Source organism: Camelina sativa, chromosome 11 (genome assembly GCF_030686135.1).
Source record: "Camelina sativa cultivar CO46 ecotype springtype chromosome 11, ASM3068613v1".
Lineage (NCBI taxonomy): Eukaryota > Viridiplantae > Streptophyta > Magnoliopsida > Brassicales > Brassicaceae > Camelina > Camelina sativa.
Window position 1 is genome coordinate 35375179 of NC_141890.1, and position 12267 is coordinate 35387445.

A 12267-nucleotide genomic window follows, 5' to 3' on the forward strand; every position below is an offset into this window, starting at 1 on the left:
GTAACCGAATATGGTTATGGAATATACCTTAGACTCTGTTAGTCGAGAGATTTATGCAAATATTTTTAAAATCACCGTAATTATTGTTTTAAATCATCTAATAACCCTAAATTTCACCACCTATATAATTAGCTTACTTCATACTTAACTCATTCAGCACAAACGTCGTATTTAGAAGAAAAAATATCAAATTACCAATTTAATCTCAATATGAATACGCCGAAAACGGGAAAAGATTTCGAAGATCCTATACTAAAGGCTTGGTTCGATCTAAACCTTAATTGGGACGTTGCAAGACAACTCACTTTCGAGGAGCTACCTGCGTTTTACATTTGGGATCCTACAGAAAAATACTTCCAAAGGAAGAACTACTTCTATTTCAAGTAAGTTTAATGGAAATTTATCCCTTAAACTTCTTTTCCGTTTTCTTATAGGACCAAAAAGTGACGAAGAATTACGGACTTATGATGGAGTTGTTTATCCATCATACAAGGAAACATGTTTGGCAAGAGGATTAATACAAGATTGAATTATTGGTGTTTTAGTTTTTTAATATTTTTTGTTCGGTTCAATTTTTTTCCCTATTCCTCTGTTTCCTTATCATGTTCAACTTATAATAAATTAGAAAAAAAAAACTTTTATTTTTTGTGCATATAATCAGTTTTTAGCTACGTATACAAATAATGAGGAGTCATCACAGAGCATAATCATAAACAAAATACTGGAATAAAAATCGAAACTATATAATTAGAAGCAACCCGGAATAAAAATCAACTTACCAACCCAATTCAATTGATTAATTCAACAAGGAAAACAAATTGGTCAAAACTGAATCAATCCGATTGAAACATTTGAGAACCCCATAAACCCACCGAATTGCTTCGACTAATTGTATAACTGTAAACATTGTATGATTTGCCAGATTTAAGAAAAGGATTTGAGAGATTGAATAAGAAATAATTTTTATTTGAAGTCGTGTTTTTGTTTGTTTGATCGAAGAATTATATTTAAAACGTTTAATTTACCTGTTCAAAAATTTCCAAAAAGGCCAAAGAAGCCCTAATCAAAAAATATCTTCAAAATTAGACCATATACTTATTTGGTTTTAGATTCACAAGTTTAGAAACTTCTCAAACCAAAATCCTTACTTGGTTTATAATATTTTAAAAACATAATAAAATATACTAATAATTATTTATTTAATCTGAATCATATGATATATAGAAATATGAGTACACTATAAGAACATATTAATTATCAATAAATAGTATCAATTATACTATATCATCAAATAATATCAACTGTATTATACTATCAAATAACTGTAACCGTATATAACCGTAACCGCTTGATCCGGTGGTTAATAAACCGTTACCGTGACAACTGTAACCCTAGTCATGCCTATGTATATCTAATAAAACATATGTGTTTGTCGTCCATCTTTCTTCTTTAAACCCCAAAACTTGACTCAAACATCAAATCAAGGTCTTGCGATGTCAATCCTTCTTCCTTAGACTTAAAAATGAAAAATTAATTAAAAAATATCAACTCATCTATAAAATCATAAACAAAAATATGTTTTACAGCTCATAAGAAATAAAAAGCACAAACGTAGATAAATAAGATAATTTATGTTTTACATCAATATTTATAATATTTTAAACTTTTAAAAGGTTTCGAAATATAAAATTTGATCATTTTAAAAATTTTCAATATTTATAATATTTTAAACTTTTAAAATTTAAAACTTATAATATTAAAAACTTTTTAAAAGCTAAAAACTGAAAATTTTAAATTTTAAATATTATATTATTTTTTTGAAACTATTTAAAGTTTTAATTTGATCAAATAAAAAACCAGATCAAACCAAATAAAACTTTTAAACATGGACGCCTGGTAAATCAAGCTTTCCTGCTCATTCGTTGTTGGAAGCATATTGATCTTATTTATACTGGTTCTGAACCATTGTCTAAAAAATTTCTAACCGATGTGGGATATTGTGCTTAGTTCTTTGATTTCCATAAATTTAAAATTTTCCTTTTTCTAAAAAATCTGTAAATTTAAAAAATGTTAATGAATGACATGTCAAATCATGATAGGTTGTTTAAAATAGTTCTTAATATAAAAAATTCTAGAAATTGTATAAAATGTTAGTAAGTAATATGTCAAATTTCTATTGGTTGTTTAAAATCCTATGTGGACGGTCTTAGGAGCTATAAACTCCTAATTTTTATTAGTATAATTTTTTTCGTACAAAGCCAGCAAATCGATCATGCCCAACATCTTTAAAAAAATACAGATACGCTAAATTGATTCCCATTTTTAAATATACCGTAAATGTTAACTTCTGATCCACTAATTAAGCTGTAAATATATGAAAGTTCAATATCTCAGTAACCATATTTGTTACGTATCTAAACCAATAAAGACAAAAAATATTGTTGTATTCATATATATCTCTCTTCTCTAAAATTATCGGAATAAATATATCAAATTATCGTAACTGAATATGGTTATAGAATATACCTTAGACTCTGTTAGTCGAGAGATTTATGAAAATCTCTTTAAAATCACCGTAATTTTTTAAATGTTCGTTGCATTATTCTGAACATTATTATAAATAGTCGGGTCAAAATGTTAATACAAAAACAACAAACACACAAAAAGCCAAAATGATAGACTCACCTCTCCCCATTTCTCCTCTAAAGTCTCTCAGGCCTTATCGCACTAACTGGCTTATAGATGTCAAGATTTTGCATCTGTGGAGGCAATACAACGTTAAAGTTGGAGAAACCATTGAAGTATTTTTAGTAGATTCTACGGTTAGTAATCATTCTTTATTTTCTTATATTATTCATATAATTATACTACTTCTAATTTTTTTTAAAATAAATATTTTGTAGGATGATAAGATAACAGCTACGGTGAAAAGGGATCAGATAATGAACTTTCAGCGAAAACTCCAACAAGGAAATTGGAACCTAATTTCAACTTTTAATTTATCTCCTACTTATGGGTCAGCCAAGCTATCTGAATTGAAATGGAAGCTTGTCTTCACATCCAGGACAAGTGTTAACCCTTCTGATAACATATATTATGATATGTTTCTTTCATTTGCATCTTATGATGTTGTCCTCGCTGGGAAGCAAAATGAAACTTTGTTATTCGGTACGTATATTATATTACATTTAAGAATGATATATCCTATTTTGTTGTTCTAATCTATCCAATATGTTTTATCTCAGATTTCTTTGGTCAAGTTGTCGATTGTGGTGAAATCAAATAAATAACTACAACAAACAAACCAACTACAAAAATCGACTTCCACATGAGAAATTCTAAGTACATTTTAAAATATATGGTTTCATTTTTTGGCTACCTGACAAATATAGCAAACCGCCATCTACTCATTTTTAAATATTACTAATCTCACAGGGATACACGTGTTTTGTGTACTCTTTGGGGTACCCAAATAATTAGTAAAGCTTGCCACGAGTCTACCAATGGTATTGTTTTCTGCTTAATAAGGTTTGCTAAAGTAAATCAGTACAACAGTAAGTATTTTTTCATTATACTACATATTAACATTCTAAAATATTTTATTAAATTAGTTTGAATGATAATTAATATAGATGCTTGGAGTGTTCAAAATCACTGGGACTGTTCTCAAGTTATAATCAATCCAGAAATTACTGAAGCTGAAGATCTAAGAAAACTATGAGTTTCTTTCTTCAAATGGATCATATATATAGTTATTTTTCATCAACAAATACAATAACGTTCTACTTGAATCTTAGGCTTTCCAATGATGGCTTGCAATTGACGATCATGGATTCATTGCAAAAGAAAGTGTTTTGGGAAAAACCTAAAAAGAAAGAATTAGAAGAATACCCTGTTAAAACTATCGAAGAAGTCCTTCATGCATTTGAGGTATATTCTCGCCAAACAGTCTATTATCCATTGTATTCTTATAAATTTAGGAAATTTAAATCACTTATTAAACTTTACAGGTAGGGATGTGTCACACTACCTGTACAGTAACGAAAGTTGATAGAGACTATTCTTGGGTCTACATTGCGTGTAAGAAATGCAACAAAAAGACCATCGCCGAGCAAGGCATTAAGTTGGAAGATGAAAAGCATAAACCAGTACCAAAGTTCTATTGTGAGGTTTGTTGTCAGTATGTAAAAAACGTCTCTCCCAAGTAAGTTACTTATACATATTTTCTATTACAATAATAAATAAGTTCGTTATATACTTTTATGATAGTAATAATTTTAAAATTTCAAAATAAAACTATTTTTAGGTTCTGGATTTATCTTAAAATCAAAGACAAAACTGGAGAAGCAAAATGTATGGTGTTTGACAGCTTCGCTGCGGATATGGTTGGAATGCAATCTTCAGAACTCCTTAACAATAGATATGACTTGGTATACCAGCATCTTTATCGTAGTATATTTCTTTATAATTTTCTATACGATAGTTTGACTTCCTTAAACAATTGGATCATAAACAATCACTTTACTTATATCTATCATAGCTGGAGGATCTTGAATCTATCCCTCCCGAAGTTAAAGCTTTAGAAAGGAAAACATTCGAGTTTCTCCTTTCTATCGAGTTGAAAAATATTAGGGGGAGCTCAATCACTTACAACGTCGCTGCATTGTGCTCTAAAGGGTTGAATTCTGATTTTGAGATCGTCCCTTCAGATACTTATATAGGTCCCTCTTTAATTTTGTCTGGTGGTCAGGTATTAATATTTTTATTGTTTATATAGTTTGTCTGGAGAAGATTCATATTAGATTTCATATTGGATGTTAATGTTTATTACATTGTAGGGTTTTTTAATGATTACTGATGGAAGTGAGCCATCAGATGTGGATGCTTCAACCTCTTCCACTCCATCATCAAAAAGTGGTTCATCAAACGTGATCGAAGGAGATGACCAATCATCTACCTCAAAAAACATTGCTCTAAGTTTGCAGAATTGGAAGATGCTATTGCTGCTGGTGTTTCTAAGGAACTTAACAATTTGTTGAGTTAATTTTCTGTTGACTTTTATTATCTATCCACTTTTAGACTTTTCAATTTCAACATTGATTTTGGTTTATGGTTTTCATTTTTTATGAGTTTATTATTCAATAAAATTAATACTTTAATTACATAGTATTATTGACTCTCTGAATGTTTTGTAAAACTGTTTACATCTTTTCTATCTTCTATCCAATTTATAAAAAAAAATTACTAAAATATGATTCTTTAAACACGAAAACAGGAATATTTCTGTAACATGCTTGTGTTAAAAAACTTAACGTCTCTTAATTTTTTTAGGATTTGATTATTGACTAAAGTTGCAAGAACGGTATTATACTATATCTTTTATTCAAAACATGAATACAGATTTTTGCATGTAATACAATTGTAAGATGAGAACTCTATTTGAATAACACATATACGAACAAAGCAGCATCTGGGTTCCTACTGAATTGTCATGTCATTGCTTTTAAAAACTTCACAATACACATCACAATATTAAAAAAAAATTGAGTCACATGCAAAATTTTTAGCACCAAAAATTGGCGAAAAAAAAATAGTTGTAATTTTTAGCACCAAGAAATTAGAACTGTATCACAGCAACTTTTCAATACTTTTTGACACATCACAAATCTATTAATTCAATTTTTTATTTTTTTCTTTATAACTTTAATAAGATTGATTTGACAAGTCAATCAATATTCAACTACTATCCTAATATTTCTCATTTTTATAAATGTAAAACCAAAGAGAATCAGTTTATTTCTTTTTCACTAACTAGACTATTATTTTAAAAACAAATCTAACACTTCCAATAATATAATTGTTTATATTATCAAAGAATATTAATTAGAGAATCTGTAATTGTCGTACAACTATATCTTAGGGAATCTGCTCCAATTTTAAAATTCCAAAAATATAGGTCATAATTATACCAAATAATATTGTAAGAAAAACCATGAAGTGTATGATTCTTCGTACCGTAACTACTAAATTCAAATTTTATCTTCCTATACAATGTATATGTCTATCCAACTAAATATATTATTTGTACCGAATTAGTTGAATCATCTCAATCGTATCAACCAAATTTTAATACAAAAGCTTTACTTTCCATTACTTTTCAAAAAAGGCAATATGTACAATGTATATATGTAATTCCTCTGAATATAAACACTTCGATTTTTGTAGATTTATTGACATAAAAACCATGCAGATTTGACAACTCAGTGATTTTATAAATGAATTTAAAAAAATCCAAAAATTAAAATTTATCTATAAAAACAAACCATTGAGTTTCACTTTTTCATTAACCTAAACTACTTATTATTTCAACACAATTCAATTCTGTGCAGCCACAATATCTTCCCTTCTAAAATATGGCTAATTTTAGCAAATTAACCAACTTATATCCGTACAATGATGGATATTGGACCGTTTGTGTGAAGGTTCTAAGGATATGGCGTAAACGAGATGATGGGGATGACTCTCGAGTTAGTTGTATGTGATGTCTTTGTAAATTTTTTAAAATTTATCACTGATTTAGAGATAATTAATATATATATATATATATATATAACTTTGTTTTTTTCTTCTCAATTTCCAGGGGACCAAATTCGTAGTAACTATACCAAATCATCTTATTGAAACATTCAAGTCTGACATCCAAGAAGATGCATGGAAAGTTTTTTCTGCTTTTGACGTCATAAACTGCACCAGACCTATCCATATAACTAAAGGTTAATATCGGATCATGTTTAGGGAAGATACCAATGTGGAAGACACTGAGAACCACGTTCTAACAATCATTTCATTGATTATGTGTCTTTTGATGCACTATATGATAGTTATTATGCTACAACAAATCGCTGCTTAGGTATTTATTTGAATCTAATTTTTTGTTTTTTAACTTACTTTAATTTTAGTTCTATGATATATAATCTAAACATTGTTACTTTTTTTTAGATATCATGGGACGTGTAATCAACGTCCAACCAGTGATCTATGTTGATGATCCATCAGCTGTTCAATATGAGGAGAGGGCCCGACTTTTGCGTTTCTCCCTTAAAAACCTCAAGTAATACGTAGAAGAATATTTGTTTATAATTAACTTTTACCATATTTACTAGATACAACTAATTCTAACCATTTTCATTATAGTCATGAAGTCATCCACTGTACTGCTTATGATGAACATGCCGACTACTTTCAACGTTACTGGACTCCTTATACTACTCCAATCGTAGGCATTCAACGTTTCTGGAGGGTTAAGTTTACTGCTGGAGGTACAAACTATACTTTTTATAAAATTGAACTCTTCGATATGTAATCATTATTTTAAAAAATTATTATTCTTCACAATAGGTCAAGACATCGAACTTTTGAGTGTTCCTGGAGTGTCTACTATATACTTTGATCCTCCATATACTAAAGTAACAGATTTCAGAAACAGATAACCTTTAATATAAAAAAAATTGTGTTTACATACATAATTAGATCTTTCATATATTGATTATTATAATATATCATTTTGATGATATATTTTTACTATATTTTTCAGGATCTCTTTTAACAGCGATAGTGATGATGACTTTGATTGTTAACCATAAGCTTGAAGGGAGTAAATGATGAAGACGTCGACTTTCAAGTTTCTCTGTAGTTTTGCTTTATGTTCTTTGTCAAATAAGAGACATTTTGTCTCATCGTAGTTTTCTTATGTATTTTTTTCCATCTTTCCATGTCATGTTCAATTAAAAACTCCTTTGTTTTAAGTTTTTTATATTATGATTTTCTGATGGTTAAATTTTAAATATATACTATAATAATATTTTTATTTATTTGCTAATCAGATATAATAATATGTTCAGGTTTATTATAATTACTCCAAAGCATGGAGTTCTATAATGTCGTCGATGCATTGTAACATATTCTTTTGTTTTTATTTTATATCTAAACTATAATCATATTTTAGTAAGTTTATTAAGAAATGGAATCGAAAACTTAAAAATGTACTTAATATTTAAAAAAAATAGTAGTAAATTTGATAATAAATTTAGGATAATTATCTAACAAAGTGAACCAATGCATGGCAGTTTACAAGTCCAAAAAAAAAATTGACAGCCTTCCAAAGTCTTTGCTTTGATTCTTTAAAATTTGAACATTCCAATAAAAAAATGACAGAACTTTAAGACACCACTCCCATCAAACATAAATTTCCTTATAGTAAATGTACACAAAAGATATTTTAATAGTGATTTTTAGAAAAAGGAAAATTAGGTTTCAAAATGTTTTTAAACCTTTAGTATCGACTACATTATAAAGGGAGAATGAGGTTCATAATTTTCTAAACACCTAAACAAATCTTTTCTACTCTTATAACGTCTCATCTTTCATCTTCTTCCTTTAAAAAAAAAAACAAAAAATTCCAAAAAAAAAACATGGTAGCATACATAGAGGAATTGAATCCGACATGTAATCGGATAAGTGTTGTTGTCAAGTTACTCCGTCGCTGGACACCTCATCTCATATTTAGACAACCTAACTTTAAGTGTTTGATTGTGGTTGATGAGAAGGTATTTTATATATCTTTATTTTCATTAAAAACATTTAGATATTTTTTTGTTATGCATGTTTTCAATATACTTTTTGACAAAATCTTTCTCTAATGTGAAAAACTTTTACAACAGGGAAAAAGAATTGAAGCTAAAATCCCATTTCGGGATTACTTTGATCATTTCGTAGACGTGTTGGAAGAACGCCAATGGTTTCTTCTTTATAAGTTCAAAGTTATGGAAAATCAACAAACTTTCAGAAACTGTAACAATCCTTTCCAGATATTGATCACAAATCAAACTCGCATCAGTCCAATACCTCCCAGATGTCCAGGCAACTTTCTTCACCTAACAGATGCAGCAACGCTTGACAATGCTACAGTGGATGAGAGAAACTGTTGCGTTGGTAAATATCTGATACTTATAATTTTTTACAATTTTAATAAATTTAATATTAGGATCTTACTCATCATCTTTAGTTCTGATTTTAATTTTTTCCTTTTTATAATTTATCGTAGATTTTTGTGGGATGGTGGTACGAGTCGCACCACGTCGTACCATGTACTTTCTTGATCTTGAAGCTGGTTACAATAGTTATAAACAAGTTGTTCCGTTTATAGTGATTGACATCAAGTAAGTAAATTAAACTAAATAAATATTTACAAACATAATTTGATTTTATTATTAAGAAAATATTATTAAGAATCATATGTAGTGAAGGCAATCACTTTTTTGTGTGAAGTGGAGAACAGATTAATTGTGTTGCGGTAGGTGATACATGTTTGGAATTTGTTTATAAATGGGAACAAATTACTGCCTCTCCTTCATATAGTAGCGAACCAATCATGTGTCTGCATATGTTTTGGAGAAGCTCTGTCTTTGACGGTATAAATAAATCTTAGTTTCAGTTTTTTATAAAGCATATAAGGTAAAATAAAATGTATTAATCTTTAGGAGTTAATTCTTTAGGTAATAAATGCTTAATATCTCAATTAAGATGTTCTCATCTTATACTTAGAAACGAAGTCAGACCATTCATGACAGATCCCGCTCTGTAAGTTCATAATATTCCAATTTTTTTGCAGTTTTCCTTTACAATAGATATTTTTAAACATTTTTCCATTTTTCTGCAGTCTTGCTTTTCATGATACATCAGATGATGAAGATTATCACGGGTCAGAAGAAGAAAAAAGTGATTCAAATGAATTAGTGTAACAGCCAGATTGTTTGTTACAAAAATTTATCAAATCCTTAAGTTTCCTTTTGATTAGTATAAGTTGTTCAATAAGTTGTTGTAATTGTGAACCGTTAATTACGGCAATATTACGTAAGTTTCAATTTTAATAAAATTTCTTGATTTGAATTTCAATTAAATATATGTTTATATATGTATACTTACATTTTAAACAAACCTTTAAAGTCTTAACATATGAATTGTCATATATATATATATGTGTGAACCTTAAAAGATTTTGTAAATATTCTCCAGTAGTTATGACTTTATATATTGTCACATAATTTAGTGATTAACCTTTGACATATTTTTAGTATCCCTAATTAAGCGTTCTCTCATTAGTGCTACGAAGATACTTCTGAAAAAACAATCAATCCGTGTTTTTTCTTTTGCTTAGTCGTTGACGATGAAGAAGAGGAAAAATGATGAATTGAATCGTCTTGAAGTAAAAGAAGGTGACCCAAAAAATCGTAAAGTATCTAAGGAAAATCAAGTCCAAAGTCCAGTTACAGTTTCAAAGACACCTCAAACTGTAGTCAATATTAATTCTGTTTTTGGTAGAATTCTTAATGATATTACAAATCGGCCATCTTCTCACGGACTTTCTTCTCCAAGTACAAGTAACACACCTTCTGGTATTGTTCATCTGAATTTCTTATTTACATTTTTATTTATTCAATATATAAACTATATTTACTTCACAAACTAAATCCCATAATATTTTTTATTTTGTGATTTAGGTGTAGATTATAGTACACCATCTTCTACCTTTGCAAATGAAGGCATATGTAACAAAGAGAATCGCTCTAATATTTGTAATGGTAATTTTAAAAAATCTTAAAGTCATTTTTAAAATTAAAATTATTAGTCATCTTCTTATTACTAAGATCAGTACTTCAAAATACTCGAGCCAATTAATTTTCCTTTTCAGGAAGTAAGCCCAATTTTGAAAAATGGAAGTGTAAACAAACTTGCAAGACAAGGACTCACTCATCTACCACTCCCATAGTTGACTCTATAGCAAAAATGGGACGAAGAACATCAACTCCATCAGGTCTATTAATCTAATATATTTTTATTTTTATATTATATAGTAAACTAATTATTTCAAACCTTATAACTTATAGACAAACTGGTGCCAAATAACTATCAGAGTAATCATGCAAAGAATTACCGGTACAATCCAACACTTTCAGATGTTACTAATATACCGGAAAGGAATAACAGACACTCAGCTCAGAAAGAGATCAGTCCAGATAGCACTATAACTAGAGGTTATTCGTAATATGTGTAACCCATTATTTTAACTATCTGAAAGTTTTTGCAATTTTTATTAACTCGACATTTATACACAGATCGAGTGTCCACTCAAGCATCAAAAAACAAAAGTTTTAGAAGAAATGTTTCAAGTGTTTCAAAAATGACAAATTTAGACGAAGATGAAGACAATGAATATGAGCAGGTTGACTCAGATAGCGGTATAATTTCTTCATCCAATAATAAAAGTCTATTATCTATTGTTAGACATTTATTCATGAAAATAATCGATCCATGTTTTGCAGATATTGAAGAAGAATAGGATGATCAGGTGTTTTATTGTAGTAGTCAAGGAGAAGATGATTCATCATTATCTGAATATGCTGATGATGATGAACATGGTGTTGATCAAATTACACCACAATTTTCATCTGCTAATTATGCTAAACTACGTTACGATATGCTGACGATGTTTGAGTCAAATTTTAAAAAAGTTTTCGGAACCCCAACTATTACTACAAAGAAGACAGTTAATTTATGGGCAGGTATAAATTTATTGGTTATATTTTAATTTTATTTATCAACAAGAAAAACTTTGAAAGTTATGGATGATACATTAAATATTTGCAGGATATGCAGATGATGGTGATCCTGAATATAGTTGTCCTCATTGTGGTGCAATTTTTTGGTATGGAAAGAGGTTGCGGAGGACAGTAAGAACTAATAATCCAGTCTATATTGGATGTTGTATGCAAGGACAGATTGTTCTACCTATGCTAAAAAAGTCTCCAGAAATGTTATGGAATCTACTAACAAATGAAGATGATTTGTCATGTCACTTCCAGGAGAATAGTAGACCTTACAACATGGTTTTCTCTTTTACATCTTTGGGTGGCAAGGTAGATCGTTCTGTTAAAAAGGACGTGGTCCATCCATGTTTGCTTTGCAAGGTGAAAACTATCACTTGATGGGTTCTTTAAAACCAAAGGCCGGTGATTATGCAAAGTTTCAACAGCTTTATATTGTTGACACTGAAAATGAAGTCCAAAATAGAGTGAATGTTATGAGGTAATAAAACCAGAGATTTAGTTTTTTCCACTTGGACTATTATATATCTTAAAATTTACTGGTCCAAAAGTTACTAATGAGATATTTTTATAAAAATGCAGCAAAGAAGGTCGTGAACTCAAA

The 12267-nt window shown here is 29.0% G+C and overlaps 1 protein-coding gene across 1 annotated transcript; it reads left to right on the forward strand.

Annotated features, from left to right (window-relative positions):
• The first annotated feature begins 210 nt into the window (after nt 1-210).
• On the forward strand, nt 211-5039 carry LOC147934846 (uncharacterized). The gene is made up of 6 exons (XM_087472825.1): nt 211-383; nt 3798-3930; nt 4011-4204; nt 4307-4430; nt 4541-4750; nt 4839-5039. The coding sequence occupies exons 1-6, from the start codon at nt 211-213 to the stop codon at nt 5037-5039; spliced, it is 1035 nt and encodes a 344-aa protein (XP_087328951.1).
• The last annotated feature ends 7228 nt before the right edge of the window (nt 5040-12267 follow it).

Coding starts and splice junctions, on each gene's coding strand:
- LOC147934846 (XM_087472825.1), top strand. CDS start 211: ATGAATACGCCGAAAACGGGAAAAGATTTCGAAGATCCTATACTAAAG. Junction 384..3,797: donor AAGAACTACTTCTATTTCAA/GTAAGTTTAATG, acceptor CTTGAATCTTAG/GCTTTCCAATGATGGCTTGC. Junction 4,751..4,838: donor TAATTTTGTCTGGTGGTCAG/GTATTAATATTT, acceptor ATTACATTGTAG/GGTTTTTTAATGATTACTGA.